The sequence below is a fragment of the Rhinoraja longicauda genome, chromosome 11, assembly GCF_053455715.1.
Source record: "Rhinoraja longicauda isolate Sanriku21f chromosome 11, sRhiLon1.1, whole genome shotgun sequence".
Lineage (NCBI taxonomy): Eukaryota > Metazoa > Chordata > Chondrichthyes > Rajiformes > Arhynchobatidae > Rhinoraja > Rhinoraja longicauda.
Genome location: NC_135963.1, coordinates 56,550,126 through 56,569,476, shown reverse-complemented (window position 1 = coordinate 56,569,476; position 19,351 = coordinate 56,550,126). Strand labels below are relative to the sequence as shown.

The 19,351-nt window shown below is 45.2% G+C and overlaps 1 protein-coding gene across 4 annotated transcripts in view; it reads right to left on the bottom strand.

The window, feature by feature from the left end:
- Nucleotides 1-975: 975 nt before the first annotated feature.
- Nucleotides 976-19,351, bottom strand: part of LOC144597955 (dynamin-2-like) — a 148,676-nt gene continuing 130,300 nt past the window's right edge. For all 4 annotated transcript variants that reach the window (XM_078407797.1, XM_078407793.1, XM_078407795.1 and 1 more), the window contains 2 exons: nt 16,235-16,459; nt 976-1,126 (listed from right to left, as the gene is read on the bottom strand). In XM_078407797.1, coding sequence (XP_078263923.1) covers nt 1,087-1,126; nt 16,235-16,459 — 265 coding nt within the window. In that variant the 3' untranslated portion in view covers nt 976-1,086. The remainder of the gene's footprint in view (nt 1,127-16,234; nt 16,460-19,351) is intronic.

Sequence of the window (19,351 nt, the reverse complement as noted above, 5' to 3'; positions counted from 1 at the left end):
GCCATTCATTATGTGTAAGAAAATAACTGCAGATGCTGGTACAAATCGAAGGTATTTATTCACAAAATGCTGGAGTAACTCAGCAGGTCAGGCAGCATCTCAGGAGAGAAGGAATGGGTGACGTTTCGGGTCGAGACCCTTCCTCAGACTAATGTCAGGGGGGCGGGACAAAGGAAGGATATAGGTGGAGACAGGAAGATAGAGGGAGATCTGGGAAGGGGGAGGGGAAGAGAGGGACAGAGGAACTATCTAAGGTGGGAGAAGTCGATGTTCATACCACTGGGCTGCAAGCTGCCCAGGCGAAATATGAGGTGCTGTTCCTCAAATTTCCGGTGGGCCTCACTATGGCATTGGAGGAGGCCCATGACAGTAAGGTCAGACTGGGAATGGGAGGGGGAGTTGAAGTGCTCGGCCACCGGGAGATCAGTTTAGCCAACGCGGACCGAGCGCAGGTGTTGAGTGAAGCGATGTTTGGCCAACGCGGACCAAGCGCATTTTGGCCAACGTGGACCGAGCGCATTCATTATGGCTGACCTATCTCTCCCTCCTAACCCCATTCTCCTGCCTTTCCCCCATTTTAATTTCGTTGTACTCGTTGCAATGACAATAAATGAATATTATTATTATAACCCCTGACACCCGTACTGATCAAGAATCTATCGATCTCCGCCTTAAAAATATCCATTGACTTGGCCTTTTGGGGCAATGATTTCCACAGATTCACAACCCAACTCCTTATTTCCTTTCTAAAGAAACATCTTTTTATTCTGGTCCTAGACTCTCCCACTAGTGGAAACATCCTCTCCACATCCACTCTATTTAGGCCTTTCACGATTCTGTAAATTTCAATGGATCTCTACTAATAAATGACATCCAGATTATTTATGGCCACGTTGTAAAATATTGTGCCTATTAGATAACAACAACAAAAATTGAAAAGTTCCATGCATTGCAATAGAGAATAGAGTAGGATTTATTGCCAGCATAAAATTAACAATTATATACAAAGATATTGTGCAATACGTGAGATAGAACTTCGGACTACAAATATATTATAAACATGGATACTGAGTTAGATTAGTGTCTTCATGAAGTTGGTCTTCCAGGTACTGCAGGAGGAGGTCTCCTAATAATAAAGAGAATAAAATAGTGAGTTGTGAATGAAGCAACATCTTACACACAGAGACAACAAATGAGATTGCTCAGACCAGCCACCTATCACCAGGAACAACAGGTCGACAAAAATATTGCATTTGTAAATTCTTCTTTTTTTTGTGCATAGCCAATGAAATCTCCAAGTTATTTAAAGTTCAGAAGTTATAGGAGCATAATTAGGCCATTCGGCCCATCAAGTCTACTCCGCCATTCAATCATGGCTGATCTATCTTTTCCTCTCCTCCCTTCTCCTGCCTTCTCCCCATAACCCCTGACACCTGTACTAATCAGGAATCTATCAATCTCCGCCTTAAAGTTATCCATTGACGGCCTCCACAGCCTTCTGTGGCAATGAATTCCACAGATTCACCACCCTCTGACTAAAGAAATTCCTCCTCATCTCCTTTCTAAAGGTATGTCCTTTTATCCTGAGGCTGTGCCCTCTGGTCTTAGATTCTCCCGCTAGTGGAAACATCTTTCCACATCCACTCTATTCAGCCTTTCATTATTCGGTAAATTTCAATGAGTCCCCTCATTCGGTTTTGGTTCATAAAACTTTTGTCTACCCTTTAATAGTTTTCTATGGTAATTGTTCAAACAGAAAAATAAATCAACTGTAACATAATACAAATGGAGCTAATTTACTGGAGGTCGTAGTGTCATACAGCAAGGAAAAGGATCCTTCGGCCCAGCTTGGTCATGCCGACCAAGATGTCCCATCTTTGCTGGTCCTACCTGCCTACGTTTGGCCCATATCTCTCTAAACCTTTGCTACCCATGTACAAATATCTTAAATGCAGGTACAGCAGGCAGTGAAGAAAGCCAATGGAATGTTGGCCTTCATAACAAGAGGAGTTGAGTATAGGAGCAAAGATGTCCTTCTGCAGTCGTACAGGGCCCTAGTGAGACCGCACCTGGAGTACTGTGTGCAGTTTTGGTCTCCAAATTTGAGGAAGGATATTCTTGCTATTGAGGGCGTGCAGCGTAGGTTTACTAGGTTAATTTCCGGAATGGCGGGACTGTCATATGTTGAAAGACTGGAGCGACTAGGCTTGTATACACTGGAATTTAGAAGGATGAGAGGGGATCTTATCGAAACGTATAAGATTATTAAGGGGCTGGACACGTCTCTGGCGCTGTGAGGCAGCAACTCTACCGCTGCGCCTTCGTGCCACACAGCACATCTTGGTAGTGTGTGCCTTTAGACAAGGTCAGGTCTTAATAATAAGACTGAAGGGTAATAAGTCTGAAGAAGGGTTACAACCCAAAAGGTCACCCATCCTTTTTCGCCAGAGATGCTGCCTGACTCGGTGAGTTACTCCAGCACTTTGTGTCTGTCTTTACTAATAAGATTTTTGAGAGGCAGGAGGTTAATTCCCGGAATGGCGGGACTGCCATATGTTGAAAGACTGGAGCGACTAGGCTTGTATGCACTGGAATTTAGAAGGATGAGAGGAGATCTTATCGAAACGTATAAGATTATTACAGGGTTGGACACGTTAGAGGCAGGAAACGTGTTCCCAATGTTGGGGGAGTCCAGAACAAGGGGCCACAGAATAAGGGGTAGGCCATTTAGAACTGAGATGAGGAAAAACTTTTTCAGTCAGAGAGTTGTGAATCTGTGGAATTCTCTGCCTCAGAAGACAGTGGAGGCCAATTCTCTGAATGCATTCAGGAGAGAGCTAGATAGAGCTCTTAAGGATAGCGGAGTCAGGGGGTATGGGGAGAAGGCAGGAACGGGGTACTGATTGAGAATGATCAGCCATGATCACATTGAATGGCGGTGCTGACTCGAAGGGCCGAATGGCCTCCTATTGTCTATTGTTATAGTATCTGCCTCAACTACCTCTTTGGCAGCTCATTCCATGTACCCACCACTTCCTGTGCAAAAAAGTTACTCATCGGGTTCCTATAAATCGTTTCCCTCTCTCATTAAACCTCTATCCTCTGGTTTTTGATTCTGCTACTCTGATTAAAAGACTCTGTACATTCACCCTATCTATTCCACTCATGAATTTACACACCTCGATAAGATCACCCCTCAGCCTCCTGAGCCCCAAGGAATAAAGTCCTCACCTGCCCGACCTCTCCCTTTAGTTCAGGCCCCTGAGTCCTGGCAACATCCTCATGAAAGAAATCTTTTGCCTAAATACTAATGTTTGAGTTGGTGACCTGAGATGTTAGACTTATACAGGATGGAATCATCATTTGCTGCAAGAAAAGGCTCCCAGTCACCTTGAACAAGTTTTGCCACAGACTGGCACTCTATTCTGTACCAGTTTCTGATAGCTGTCAATCCCCCGATCCTTCAAAAACGATCTCCCTTTCTATAAACATGTCCAATGAGCCAGTCTCCACAACTCTCTGGAGAAGAGAATTCGAGAGGTTCCCCACCTTCTCGCGAATAGATCTCTATATATCCCAGATGAGAGACACTAAATGCTGGAGTAACTCAGCAGGATAGGTAGCATCTCTGGAGAGAAGGAATGGCCTTTCGTATCAACAAGCATTATTTGTAAAAAGACGGAAAGCAGTACCAGTTGGCTTGCATGCCACGATTCTGTCTTCTTAATTTAGCCAGCATGAGCCTGGCCCCTCCACAATAGCGGGCCCAGTGAATGAAGGGAGAGCGTTTGGACTGAAAGAACAAGACAGAACGAGTCCCGTGTGGTTTTACACTCCTCCCCTGGCCCTTCCCCCTCCTGCAGGCTTGAATGGAATGCAAGGGGCCTTGCTCCACACCACGACAGGCTCTGCAAAGCAGTTTACTAGACATTTTATGCTATTCTGTAGCTCAAAGAAAAATAAAACAAGCAACTATTGCCCATTTACAAACTCAGTGTCTTTTGGCAGTCAATAGAGGCCTTTCGATTTGTTGATCTGAAAGGGTTTTTACACCAACTTTTGGAGTTTTAAGCTTCAGTTCGCTTCTGAAGAAAAAATTGCACTAAATGCACAAACGTAAGCACAATCCTGAAAGACTCCTCAGCGATCTTGGTGTCTGGAATGCATTTGATCCAGACCGTATGCTCCTCTGTCGGTGTGCTTTTAACTTACCGAGGTTCATTTAGTCTTTAGACTTCTCTTTAGACTTTAGACATATACTGTGGAAACAGGCCCTTCAGCCCATCTTGTCCGCGCAATATACACTAGCACTATCCTACACACTAGGGCAACATCTACAATCTTTACCAAAACCAATTAACAGACAAACCTGCACGCCTTTGGAGTGTGGGAGGAAACCAGAGCACCCGGAGAAAACCCACGCAGGTCACAGGGAGAACGTACAAACTCCGTGCCTGTGTACGCGTTGTATCTCTACAGTGTAAAGTCTAAAGTTCAGACCAAGCTGCCTGACCCGCTGAGATACTCCAGCATTTTCAGTCTATTTTGTGCAACAAATGTCTTTTACTGATATGGGACTGGTTCAAACAAACAGTTCCTATAAAGATATACGTTAACGGCGACGCTGTAAGATGTTAGTGTGAGGTTTCAAATTGACCACAAGCCTGGCCTGGGGCAGGAGGACAGTTGCAGTGTTACACAGTGGGATGAAGAGAGGCGCATTGATAAATACCTCCAGAGGGCACTCTTATCTATGTGGAAGATGAAAATACAGTCCACTCCCAAAAACAGCTGGATGCCAGTCAAGATCAAATATCTTTCAAGCAATTACTATCTCTACCAACACAATTGGTGGGACTGATGAGGAAAGTTGGGACAAACTTGGGTTGTTTTCTCCGGAGCGTCGCAGGCTGATGAGAGACCCCAAAGAAGGACAGGTCCACCACTGATTTTCCGGCAAAGATAGACACAAAATGCTGGAGTAACTCAGTGGGACAGGCAGCATCTCTGGAGAGAAGGAACGGGTAACGTTTTGAGTCGAGACCTTCTAAGGCTCGACCCGAAACGTCACCTATTCCTTCTTTCCAGAGGTGTTGCCTGTCCCTCTGAGTTACTCCAGCATTTTCTGTGTTTATCCTCAATGTAAACCAGCATCTGCAGTTCCTTCCCACCGATTTTCCAGCGACTGATTTTGTCCGGCACCTCCTTAAATCCGGACAACATTACGAGAGTGTTGTGTGTGCTGCATGCTCTCTCGGGACCTGTGCCTGCCTCCTGAAAGAGTGCACTGATTATTTCTTTGTTAATTGTGAATTCTTTATTTAAGTTTCCAGCAGCCCATGGTGCTTTAGAGACACAGGAGGGGTACAATTAGTGGGTCACAGGAGTATGGTTGAATTATTATTATGTGACCTCTGTAGGTCCGGCAAAATGGATAATCCGGCAAGGCTCTGGAACCAAAGGTGCCGGAAAATCGATGGTGGACCTGTGAGAGGCACAGATACATTACACAGTCAGTGTAAGAAAATAACTGCAGATGCTGGTGCAAATCAACGGTATTTATTTCACAAAATGCTGGAGTAACTCAGCAGGTCAGGCAGCATCTCAGGAGGGAAGGAATGGGTGACGTTTCGGGTCGAGACCCTTCTTCAGACTGAATTACACAGTCAGAATCTTTTTCCCCATGAAGGAAATGTCAAAGATTAAGCTTTAAGGTGAGAGGGGCAACATTTCAGAGATATGCGGGGCAAGTTTTGTTTTTTACACAGAGGGTGGTGGGTGCTAGGAACCCATTGCCGGGGTGGTGATAGCTACGACAATGGCATTTAATGGGCTTTTGGACAGGTCTTTGGACGGGCGGTCACGGCGACGCAGCGGTAGAGTTGCTGCCTTACAGCGAATGCAACGCCGGAGATCCGGTTTCGATCCCGACTACGGGCGCCGTCTGTACGGAGTTTGTACGTTCTCCCCGTGACCCGCGTGGGTTTTCTCCGAGATCTTCGGATTCCTCCCACACTCCAAAGACGTACAGGTTTGTAGGTTAACACAGGTAGACACAAAATGCTGTGGTAACTCAGCGGGACAGGCAGCATAAGAAAGAACTGCAGATGTAACTATGAAGGAATGGGTAACGTTTTCCCACACTGTAAGGACGTACAGGTATGTAGGTTAATTGGCTTGGTAAATGTAAAAATTGTTCCTCGTGGGTGTAGGATGGTTTTAATGTGCGGGGATTGCTGGTCGGCGCAGACCCGGCGGGCCGAAGGGGCTGTTTCCGCGCTGTATCTCTAAACCCACATGGATATGCAGGGAATATGGACCATGTGCAAGCAGAGGAGATTAAGTCAGTCTGAAGAAGGGTCTCGACCCGCAACGTCACCCATTCCTTCTCTCCTGAGATGCTGCCTGACTTGCTGAGTTACTCCAGCATTTTGTGAAATAAATACCTTCGATTTGTACCAGCATCTGCAGTTATTTTCTTACACTTAAGTTAGCCTGGCATCGTGTTTGGCATGGACATTGTGGGCCAAAGAGACTGTGCTGTACTGTTTCGCATGCTATATCCGAATATATCAGATATACTATACATAAATACAATCACGTCAAACTCATGTACAATAGCTAAAGCAAAGGGCAGAATATAGTTCTCAGCATTGTAGCGCATCAGTTCCATAGACAACGTCCAATGTCCACAGTGGAGTAGAGATGAATAAAACTTGACCTTAGCTTATGGAAGGACCAGTCAGAAGCCTGAAAACAGAAGGGAAGAAGCTGTTCCTGCTTCTGTACCTTCGGCTGGTTGGGAGCGGGGAGAGGAATGAGTAGGGTTTGAAGAAGGGTCTCTCCCTGAAACATCATCTATTCCTTTTCTCCAGAGATACTGCCTGACCCGCTGAGTTACTCCAGCTTTTTGTGTCTGTCTTCAGAAGAATGACCAGGGTGGGACAAGTCTTTGATTATATTGTCTGTTTTTTTGAGGTAGCGTGAAGTGAAGGTTGGGATCGATGGTGGGAAGACTACTTGAACCCCATGATCGATCTCTAACCCTTTCTTCTTTTATTTTCTCATCATCCAAATATTGATTTCTATCTTGAATGTACTTGGAGGCCGAATTTTTAGTTTACCTTTGACCTAGGTAAGGGAAACATGTTGGAAGGAGCTGCAGATGCTGGTTTAAACTGATGATAGACACAAAAAGCTGGAGTGACTAACTCAGCAAGTCAGGCAGCATTTCTGGATAAAAGGAATAGGTGACGTTTTGGGTCGAGACCCTTCTTCAGACTGAGGGAAGTAACATTTGACTGGAATTAAAAGAATTTGGGTAATTTAATTTACTGTAAACTTCAGTGACGATGGATCAACTGGTGTTTAATCAGTAACCAACTCAATGTGTGGTTTGATGAAACCGTTACAGTTTAAGCAAGTTTCCCTTGAATGTATGCCCAAATGGCTCAACAGTCCTTGTGCTACCGCTGTGCGGGGATGATATTCAGCATATGGTGAGCGATGGCAGATTAAATTTCATTTGGATACACGTCAAATAGTTGACATTCAGTTGAAATGTCAATACCAGCCTCCTCGCCAGCCTCTCATCCTGTAGTTCTAATTCTGTTTCCTGTGGTGCTGGCTTTGCATCTGGTTTAGTGTTGTGATCTAAAGCTATATATGAATGATGATGCCATTCAACACAACTCAAATCAGCCATCCAAGCCATAATTAATTATCCCGATCAAAGTATTCACATATTCTGGAATAAAGCCGGGGATTTTACCTCCACTGTCGTTTACGAGCAGCCTCGTTTAATTCCTTAGTACAATCTAAGTTTAGACAACACAAAAGGGAGAGCAAGCTATGCCTCTCTCATCAGTGAATAATGTTGTCTTAATTAATCTCGGTAACCACCTTCCATTGAGGCTTTCCGAATGTTTCATACGCTTTGTCATCGAACATGTTTATGGATCTGACTTTTAAGTCAGCATCATAACCTAAACTGCTGTAGGTATAAGAAAATAACTGCAGATGCTGGTACAAATCGAAGGTATTTCAAATCGAACTGCTGGAGGTACTCAGCGGGTCAGGCGGCATCTGTGGGGGGGAAACGGATACTGATGTTTTGGGTCGAGACTCTGCATCTTTAGCTTCATTAGTGTCACATGTACTGAGGTACAGTGAAAAGATTTGCGTTGCGCGCTATCCAAACAAATCAGCTACTACTATACTTAAATACAATCAAGTTAAACACATAGAACAAAGGAGAAGATACAGAGTGCAGAATATAATTCTCAGCATTGTAGCGCAGCAGTTCCACAGACAAAGTCCAATGTCCGCAATGGGGCAGAGGTGAATTACGGCAGATTTTAAATTAAAGGGTCAGGCCGCAGTGACAAATTACAGAAACAAGGAACTGCATATGCTGGTTTACGCAAAAGCACACAGGGTCCATATGGAGTTTGTACGTTCTCCCTGTGACCACGTGGGTTTTCTCTGGGTGCTCCAGGTTCCTTCCACACATGACAACAAAACTAAATTAAACTAAGAATTAATGAAAAAGTCAGAAATGTTTGTTGGAAGGGAATATAAAAACATAGCACAAAAAATAAGGAAATTTGTGTTTGGTAGATTATTTCTTTGTTGTAACAATGCTTCTTGGCAATAAATCTTATACCGTTGGAAAGCCTGTTTATTTCCCTTTTAAATGGTGCCACATTTGTAAGGAACATGCATTTGTGGGATGAGCAGCAGAGCTGAGTATGTGGGTTGCGCCCATGAAAAATCTGCCAAATCTTCTCTGCCAATGCCAAACAGCTTATTCTGCCATTGACTCTTGTTCGGTGTGGTTTGGTGGATTGGATGATTGAAGTCTGAAGAAACAAGACATATTGGCAATTTAACAATTTATTCATTTAATAAACAGGAGCCTCAGTAGCGTGTGGAAGAACCATACACAGCCACAACAGCCTGGCACCTCCTCCTCATGCTGGTCACCAGCCTGGTCACACACTGTTGTGGGATGGCATCCCATTCAACCAGCATTTGTCGCAAGTCAGCCAACGTGGTTGTGTTGGTCACTCTGGCACGAACAGCACGCCCAAGCTGATCCCACAAGTGTTCAATGGGGTTGAGGTCAGGACTGCTGGCAGGCCATTCCATCCTCTCCACTCCCAAATTCTGGAGGTAGTCTCTGAGAAACCCTGCTCTGTGGGGGCGAGCATTGTCATCTTGGAGGATAGAGTTCGGTCCCAGACTGTGGAGATATGGGATTGCCACTGGTTGCAGAATCTTATCTCGATATCTCTCTGCATTGAGATTGCCTCCAATGAGGGTATGCCTAGAGCAATCACTGTGATGGCTGTTTTGTGTAAAAAATTGTATCTGTGTGTCTTGTGTTCTTTAATGTCTACTGCTGGACCCTGACGTGAGAGGACGCTGGCGTTGATTATTCGCCGCTTTTCCGTCAGGATAGTTTGTCTGTTTGTTTCTATGTTAATTGTATTTGTAAAGCGCTTTGTGCATGTGTTAAGGCGCTATATAAAATAAATATATTATTATTATTATTAATGATGACAAGCCTCGTTTTTCCAGTGAGGGAGATGCCGCCCCACACCATCACACTGCCTCCACCAAAAGATGTTACTCTATCGGTGCAGCAATCAGCATAGCGTTCTCCGCGTCTTCTCCACACTTTGACCCTATGATCCAACTGCCGTAGGCAGAATCTGGACTCATCGCTGAACATAACGTTCCTCCACATGTTCAGGTTCCAGTGCACGTGTTACCGACACCAGCGCAAACGGGCCTGACGGTGAAGGGCAGTCATGGCAGGCCTCCTGGCAGCCCTATGAGACCGGAGATCGGCTGCGTGCAGTCTGTTCCGAATTGTCTGGGCAGAGAGCCGTCGGCCATATCGTCCTGCAAACCTTGACTGCAAATCTGTAGAAGACAGCTTACGGTTCCTAAGTGCTGACAGGGTGAGGAAACGGTCTTCTTCGGGTGTTGTCTTCTTGGGACGCCCACTTCGCGGCCTGTCTCTGACATCCCCCGTTATATGGAACTTGGCCTTCACTTTGGAGATGGTACTAGGGCTCACTCCAAATAATGCCGCAACTTGGTTTTGCGGAACACCAGCTTGAAGTTGCCCTATCGCACGGGCCCTATCCAGATCAGTCAAACGTGGCATGCCGATTCTTGGAGCAGACACCTACTGACCACTGTAGCAGGGTCCATGCTCACAGATGCTGCCAATCAGGTGCCAATCAGGCACCTGATTGTCAGCACCTGGGGGTACCAGAAGCTCAAAACAAGAGTCAATAGCAACAGCAGAATAAGCTGTTTGGCATTGGCAGAGAAGATTTGGCAAATTTTTAATGGGCGCAACCCATATACTCAGCTCTGTTGCTCATCCCACAAATGCATGTTCCTTACAAATGTGGCACCATTTAAAAGGGAAATAAACAGGCTTTCCAACAGTATAAGATTTATTGCCAAGAAGCATTGTTACAACAAAGAAATAATCTACCAAACACAAATTTCCTTACTTTTTGTGCTATGGGGGGGGACTTTAATTTTTATAAACACGGATCACAGCGGTAGAATTAGTTTGGAGAATGAATTCATCGTTTAGGACACTTTTGTGAACAATGCATAATAAGCAGGGATAATTAGTAATACTGTTAAGGATTTTGGGGAAAGGATGAGAATTGGAGGAAGGCAGTCACCAGGGAATTGTGTATCATATGTATGTCACAGGTTGAAAATCAGAGCAAAAAACAAAGTACTGGAGGAATTCAGCGGGTCATGCAGCATCTGTGGAGGGAAATGGACAGACGATGTTTCGGGTCAGGACCCATCGTCAAAGCTGTAGAGCTACTGCCTTACAGGGCTAGAGAACCCGGGTTTGATCCTGACTATGGGTGCTGTCTGCACGGAGTTTGTACGTTCTCCCTGTGACCTGCATGGGTTTTGTCCGAGAGCTTCAGTGTCCTCCCACACTCCTAAGACGTGCAGGTTTGTAGGTTAATTGGCTTGGTATAAATGTAAATTGTCCCTTGTGTGTGTAGGATAGTGTTAATGTGAGGGGATTGAAGGTCGGTGCGAACTCTGTGGGCCGAAGGGCCTGTTTCCACGCTGTATCTCTAAACTAAACTAAATTAAGCTCAACCCTCCAGTCATGAAGAAGGGTCCTGATCAGAAACGTCGTCAGTCTATTTCCTTCCACAGATACAGCTGGACCCGCTGACTTCTTCCGGCGGGTAGTATAAGAAAATAACTGCAGGTGCTGGTACAAATCGAAGGTATTTATTCACAAAATGCTGGAGTAACTCAGCAGGTCAGGCAGTATCTCAGGAGAGAGGGAATGGGTGACGTTTCGGGTCGAGACCCTTCTTCAGACTGATGTCAGGGGGGCGGGACAAAGGAAGGATATAGGTGGAGACAGGAAGATAGAGGGAGATCTGGGAAGGGGGAGGGGAAGAGAGGGACAGAGGAACTATCTAAAGTTGGAGTAGTCGATGTTAATACCGCTGGGCTGCAAGCTGCCCAGGCGAAATATGAGGTGCTGTTCCTCCAATTTCTGGTGGGCCTCACTATGGCCCTGGAGGAGGCCCATGACAGAAAGGTCAAACTGGGAGTGGGAGGGGGAGTTGAAGTGCTCAGCCACCGGGAGATCAGATTGGACAAAGCGGACCGAGCGCAAGTATTGAGCGAAGCGATCGCCGAGCCCGCGTTTGGGTTGTTTTTTGCTCAAGATTCCAGCATCTGTAGTCTTTTATGTCCCCTTTGCAAATTCAAATTGCACTTAACGTCAATGATAAAGAGACAAAGGGTGTGCAGGCCAAGGTAAATTGGGAAATTAAATGACAAGATCTAGCCAGTAGATTAACAATAATAAACACGTAAAGGAATAAATCAAAACTTGAAACCAATGTATATTGCACTGAGAAATATCTCCATAGAAATATGATGCATCAGTGGCTAACTAGGAAGTTTATGATGCTAACAGATTACAAAGCTTATAAAGTTTTTAGCAAACAAATAAAATTGATAGAGAGGGATTATGACAGTAAATTGAGAGCTTTCACGACAAAGTAAAAAGGAAGAGAGTAAATTAAATGATTTCGGACAGCATAGAGGCAATGACATGGAAAAACATAATGAGGAATAAAGATATGACTAACGTATTAAGCAAATATTATGTCTGAAATCCATTGCAGAAATCAGGATAAATATAGTCAAAATAGGGGGCAGTCGAGTCGGCTGGAGTGCAGTGTATAATAGTAAGGAATTTAATTTTATCACTGATGCACGGATGAAATTAAGGGTTCCTAAATTGAACACAATGGTATCCCTCACAGATTTCTGAGAGAAGATTTCTTGCAGCACGGTGGCGCAACGGTAGAGTTGCTGCCTTACAGCGAATGCAGCGCCGGAGACTCAGGTTCGATCCTGACTACGGGCGCCGTCTGTAAGGAGTTTGTACGTTCTCCCCGTGACCTGCGTGGGTTTTCTCCGAGATCTTCGGTTTCCTCCCACACTCCAAAGACGTACAGGTATGTAGGTTAATTGACTGGGTAAATGTAAAAAATTGTCCCTAGTGTGTGTAGGATAGTGTTAGTGTGCGGGGATCGCTGGGCGGCACGGACCTGGTGGGCCGAAAAGGCTTGTTTCCGCGCTGTATCTGAAATATGAAAAAATAAAATATAAGAAGCAGCAGAAATAGAGCTGCTGCCTCACAGCGCCAGAGACCCGGGTTCGATCCTAACCTTGGGTGCTGTCTGTGTGCGTGGAGTTTTCATGTTCTCTCAGTGACCGTGTGGGTTAACTCCGGGTGCTGCGGTTTCCTCCCGCTTCCCAAAGACGTGCAGGTTTGTAAGTTAATTGGCCTTGATAAATTGCCCCAGGCGTGTCGGGCGTACATGAGAACGTGGGATAACATAGAACTAGTGTGAATGGGTGATCGATGGTCCGCGTGGACTCGATGGGCCTGTTTCCATGCTGTATCAATCAGTTTCAATGATCTGTTTCTGTTTCAATGAAATAGTTGATGCATTATTGGTGATCTGCTAAAATATATCAGTATATCTCCAGCAGGCTGGAAGCTAGTAAATGTAATATCTCTCTAGGTATGGTTGGCATGTGGAGTTTAATATGGAGCATGTACAGATAAATACACAGAGTGCTGGAGTAACTCAGCGGGTCAGGCAGCATCTCTGGAGAACATGGATAGGTGACGTGTCGGGTCGGGACCCTTTTTCTGAGCTAGGCAACGCATGCCTATGGAAATGCAAGATGCAATGCACTGTTTTACTATCTCAGAATATTTACAAGCACTAATTCAGAGAAATTCACCCGTTTAGTTTAGAGATTCAGCGCGGAAACAGGCACTTCGGCCCACCGAGTCCGCGCCGACCAGTGATCCCAATCCCTATCCTACACACACGAGGGACAATTGAAATTTTTTACCAAAGCCATCGTTGGAGACTGCAAAGAAACCGGAGCACCCGGAGAAAACCCATGTGGTCACAGGGAGAATGTACAAATTCTGGACAGACAGCACCTGTGGTCAGGATCAAACACGGGTCATTAGCGCTGTAAGGCAGCAACTTTACCGCTGCACCACTGTGCCATCCCATGTAGTGTACATGAATGTTGGGAGATGACTGCTGTGGATATTATAGTCCACAGAAGATCTCCCTTCTTTAGATTTTTTAGATTTAGAGATACAGCGCGGAAACAGGCCCTTCGGCCCACCGAGTCCGCGCCGCCCAGCGATCCCCGCACACTAACACTATCCTACACACATTAGGGACAATTTTTACATTTTACCCAGTCAATTAACCTACATACCTGTACGTCTTTGGAGTGTGGGAGGAAACCGAAGATCTCGGAGAAAACCCACGCAGGTCACGGGGAGAACGTACAAACTCCGTACAGACGGCGCCCGTAGTCAGGATCGAACCTGAGTCTCCGGCGCTGCATTCGCTGTAAGGCAGCAACTCTACCGCTGCGCCACCGTGCCGCCCCTTCTCTGCCTACAATATGTTTTATGGTTGGAGTTCAAATGTAATGACAATTATAGTAATAGTTTTATTGCTGAGAAGGTATGCTCTCTTGGGCAAAAATAGGTTTTCAGCTTTACTTAAATGTGTAATCTGCTTAAAGCCATTAAGTAAAAAGAGATTTGGGCACCAATCACTGAAAAGATAGATAAGTACTAAAGGCTGGAATGTCTATGAGAAACATATGGAGAACACAATGACACAAGTACAGAAAACTATGCTCTCTGCTTTAACTGCTTCGTAAAAATGTGCTAGGGTTTAAGCAATTTAAATGCTTGCTCTTACTTTCTGTGTAAAATAATACAGTACTTGTGGAATATAGGAGCAGGAATATTTAACATTCATCTCATTTTCTCCCATGCAAAGCACGACTGAATAAGGCTAGTGTCTGATTCCTTCGTTTGTGTGAAGGGAGGAAGGCAGTTAATAATTTGGCAAGAGTTGAATCTCCAAAGTCACAGCAGATCTGAAGTCATTCACTCTGTACAATAAGCATGGCTGGAGAGGACATACATACATAAAGCTAGAGCAGAACCAAGGGTTTTATTTTAGCAATACTCCCGGGGCACTGGATTAACTTTAACTCTCAAAACGATACCCTACAGTGCCAATGGATAACTGTAGCACCCAGAAATGGAGACAATGACTATAATAACGCTGATTTTAAAGATCATATTTATATGATCATATTTAAAGATCATATCATACCGGGGTTAAACAGAATTTCCAGGGCAAACTGACCTTCACTGTCACAGTAATCACAATTACATTCAGTGGTAGGCATTTCTAACAAATTCATTTCGTGTTAACTTGAGATACTGCTGCATATATGGGGTCTTCATAATCTAATAGTTAGCAGAAGGAGCGATTTTATTTATTTTCCCCACTACAATGAGTCTGAAGAAGTGTCCCGACACGAAACTTGAACTGTTCATGTTCTCCAGTGATACTCCAATGGTGGCACGGTGGCACAGCGGCAGAGTTGCTGCCTCACAGCGCCAGAGACTCCTGGTTCGATCCTGACTAAGGGGGCTGTCTGTGGGGAGTTTGTACCCTTTCCCTGTGACCGCGTGGTTTTTCTCTTCCCGCCCCCCCCCCCCACCACCACAATCAGTGTGAAGAAGGGTCCCGACCTGAAACGTCACCTATCCAAATTCTCCAGAGATGCTGCCTGAATGAATGAATGAATGAATGAATGAATGAATGAATGCTTTATTGTCACGTGAAATTCTTTGCTTGCATACCCAAGGTATGCAAACAGTCGCCCATGAAGGGCACTGACAAAGTTACAAAGTACCCCCAGGCCCCCCTTTGTTCTCCGTGCCTCTCCTCCTCCCCCTCCCTCAGGGCAGTCCCCCCACGCCAAGTCCTCCATTCAGGGGGTATGCGGAGAGGGCAGGAACGGGGTACTGATTGTGGATGATCAGCCATGATCACATTGAATGGTGGTGCTGGCTCGAAGGGCCGAACGGCCTACTCCTGCACTTATTGTCCATTGTCTATACTGCTGGACGCACTGAGTTTCTCCAGCACTTTGTGCCTTTTTCTGTAAACCAGCATCTGCAGTTCCTTGTGCCTCCATCTGATTTTGTTCAATTCCATTGCTTGGAATGAATGAATCATGCAAACAATGTTGTGTCACAAAATGCTGGAGTAACTCAACAGGTCAGGCAGCCTCTCAGGAGAGAAGGAATGGGTGACATTTTGGGTCTCGACACGTCACCCATTCCTTCTCTCCTGAGATGCTGCCTGACCTGCTGAGTTGCTCCAGCATTTTGTGAATAAATACATATGAATATGTATACCTTAATACAATTTATATTGTATTATAAATAAGTATAGTATGTATATATGTGTGTATACATGCACACACATGCCAGAGACACAGGTTCAAACAGGACCATGGGTGTTGGCGTAACTCAGAGGTTCAGACATCATCTCTGGAAACACATCTCTTATCCATGTGCTCCAGTGCTGATTTACTCCCAAGAAGTACAAGTTTGTAGGTTGTTTGGCTTCGGTAAATTGTTTAAAAAAAGGTTCCTATCCCGTGTAGGTTAGTGTTCGGGGTGATCGTTGGTCAGCGTGGACTTGGTGGGCTGACGAGCCTGTTTCCATGCTGTATCTCTACACCAAACCAAACTAAACTAACATAAGTAGCAATCAAGTTGTGGACTTACCTGGGGGTGGTGGGAGCATGAGTGGACTTTGAGCGGGTCTGTTGGGTATACTCTGTTGTTCCTGCACTGCTTGGACCACTGAGTGAATGTGGAATGCCATGGTGGGTTGGGATGGGAGGGGCACTTGACGACGAGCCTTTGGATTGAACGGGTAAGATGGGAACTTGTCCAGATTGGTTGTATGGTGGATGACCAGAGAGAGGTTGCCAGTGCGAAGAGCTCGTACTAGGACAAAGAAAATGATAACAATCATACTATAGTTAGACAATATGTGTAGGAAGGAACTGCAGATGCTGGTTTTAACCAAAGATAGACACAAAAAGCTGGAGTAACTCAGCAGGTCAGACAGCGTCTCTGGAGAAAAAGGGATGGGTGACATTTCGGGTCGGGACCCTTCCTCAGACTTGCGGCAAGTTATGTACAAAGAGGGTGGGTAGGTGTCTGTATTAGCCTGCTGGAGATGGAGGTGGACAATAGACAATAGGTGCAGGAGGAGGCCATTCGGCCCTTCGAGCCAGCACCGCCATTCAATGTGATCATGGCTGATCATTCTCAATCAGTACCCCGTTCCTGCCTTCTCCCCATACCCCTTGACTCCGCTATCCTTAAGAGCTCTAACTAGCTCTCTCTTGAATGCATTCAGAGAATTGGCCTCCACTGCCTTCTGAGGCAGAGAATTCCACATATTCACAACTCTCTGACTGAAAAAGTTTTTCGTCATCTCAGTTCTAATTGGCCTACCCCTTATTCTTAAACTGTGGCCCCTGGTTCTGGACTCCCCCAACATTGGGAACATGTTTCCTGCCTCTAACGTGTCCAACCCCTTAATAATCTTATACGTTTCGATAAGATCTCCTCTCATCCTTCTAAATTCCAGTGTATACAAGCCTAGTCGTTCCAGTCTTTCAACATATGACAGTCCCGCCATTCCGGGAATTAACCTAGTAAACCTACGCTGCACGCCCTCAATAGCAAGGAGGCTGATGTGATAGTGGCGTTTAAGTGGCTTTTAGATAGGCACATGGATACGCAGAGAATGGAGGGATATGGATCATGTGCAGGTAGATGAGATTAATTGGCCTTGGCATAATGTGCAGCAGTGCCATTTTGGGCCGAAGGGCCTGTTCTTGTGCTGCACTGTTTTACGTTCTAATAATCACTGTGGTCACAACAATCATAAGTGTAGATCTTGAGTAGCTTCTTAAAAATGCATTCTGGATGTGGGCCCAGACTGCAAAACTAAAGTGAAGGGCCCACGTAAAATGTCCTCAAATTGGGGAGTAAAACATTGAAATAATTATAATCGGGACTTCTGTGGTGAAGATACATGGATAGGAAAGGTTTCAAGGGATATTGGCCAAATGCGGACAAATGGGGCTAAGCTTAGATGGGGCATCTTGGTTGGCATGGGCGAGTTGGGCCGATGGGCCTATTTCCATGCTACATGACTCTTTGACAAAGAGGTATAGTTTAGTTTAGTTTATTGTCACGTTTACCGAGGTACAGTGAAAAGCTTTTTGTTGCGTGCTAACCAGTTAGCAGAAACACAATACGTGATTACACACAATCGATCCATTTACAGTGCATAGATACGCGATAAAGGAATACCATTTAGTGCAAGGTAAATGTTGCTGTAGGAGTAGAGATTTAGGAGTGCGGAGCGATTGTAATGTGAGTTTGTAGACCTGCTTCAGTGGCGAGCATGCAAATAGTCACCTGGGTTGGGCACCATCTTGGAGTGTATTCACATGGAACTTTATTGCTCAATCGGTTTAGGTTTAATGTCACCTAAGAATTACTCTAGGCTGCTGGGCTGAGCAGATCGGAAAAATATTTAATGTTCCAAGAACAATATTCCTAATTTAAAACAACACATTCCGCCACATACATCCCCTGTGCCCTGCTTATGAATGATAGTGGTCTCACACTAATTTGGCATCAGCCTTCCAACACAATACACTGTTACCACAGATTTTTAGGTCCATTGCCATTGATATACTTTTGTCTTTATAAATTGTTGGAATGACACGTACCATGAATAAATAAGCACAATAAACAGGCAGGCACAATGGACACAAAGTGCTGGAGAAAGCAATATTCATAATAACGTTGGATTGAATCGCCGTTATCTCTAACTTCAAGTAACCCTTGCTTTGCCTCTCTCTCAGTCAGTCCCACCCCCACCCACCCCCACCCTAGTTCTCTGACTAGTTTCACTATCATCCTGATTTATCTTTCTGATTTTATGTCTTGCTGTCACGTTCCCCTCAGCTAATAATGAACCATTCTACATTTCCTTGATCATCGTCTGCTTTGATCTGTCGTTTTCACACCATATCCTTCCTTCTCGACCCGAAACGTCACCCATTCTTTCTCTCCAGAGATGCTGCCTGTCCCGCTGAGGTACTCCAGCATTTTGTGTCTATCTTCGGTGTAAACCAGCATCTGCAGTTCTTTCCTAAATACAATAGGCCGTTTAAGAGGATTTTAGATAGGAACATGAATATGCAGGAAATGGAGGGACATGGATCATGTGCAGACAGAGGAGATCAGTCTGAAGAAGGGTCTCGACCCAAAACATCACCCATTCCTTCTCTCCAGAGATACTGCCTGTCCCGTTGAGGTACTCCAGCATTTTGTGTCTATCTTTGATTTAAACCAGCATCTGCAGTTCCTTCATACACATCCACACACAGATTGACTTCTCCAACTTTAGATAGTTCCTCTGTCCCTCTCTTCCCCTCCCCCTTCCCAGATCTCCCATTGTCTTCCTGTCTCCACCTATATCCTTCCTTTGTCCCGCCCCCCTGACATCAGTCTGAAGAAGGGTCTCGACCCGAAATGTCGCCCATTCCTTCTCTCCTGAGATGCTGCCTGACCTGCTGAGTTACTCCAGCATTTTGTGAATAAATACCTTCGATTTGTACCAGCATCTGCAGTTATTTTCTTGCATCCCCACACAGAGATGAGTTGACCTTGGCCAAAGGGCCTGCTCTGTGCTGCACTGTTCTATGTTCTGAGAGTAGAGATACAGCATGGAAACAAGCTCTTCGCCTCACCGAGCCCACGCCGACCATCGATCATTCGTTCACACTAGTTCTATGTCACTTTTGCATC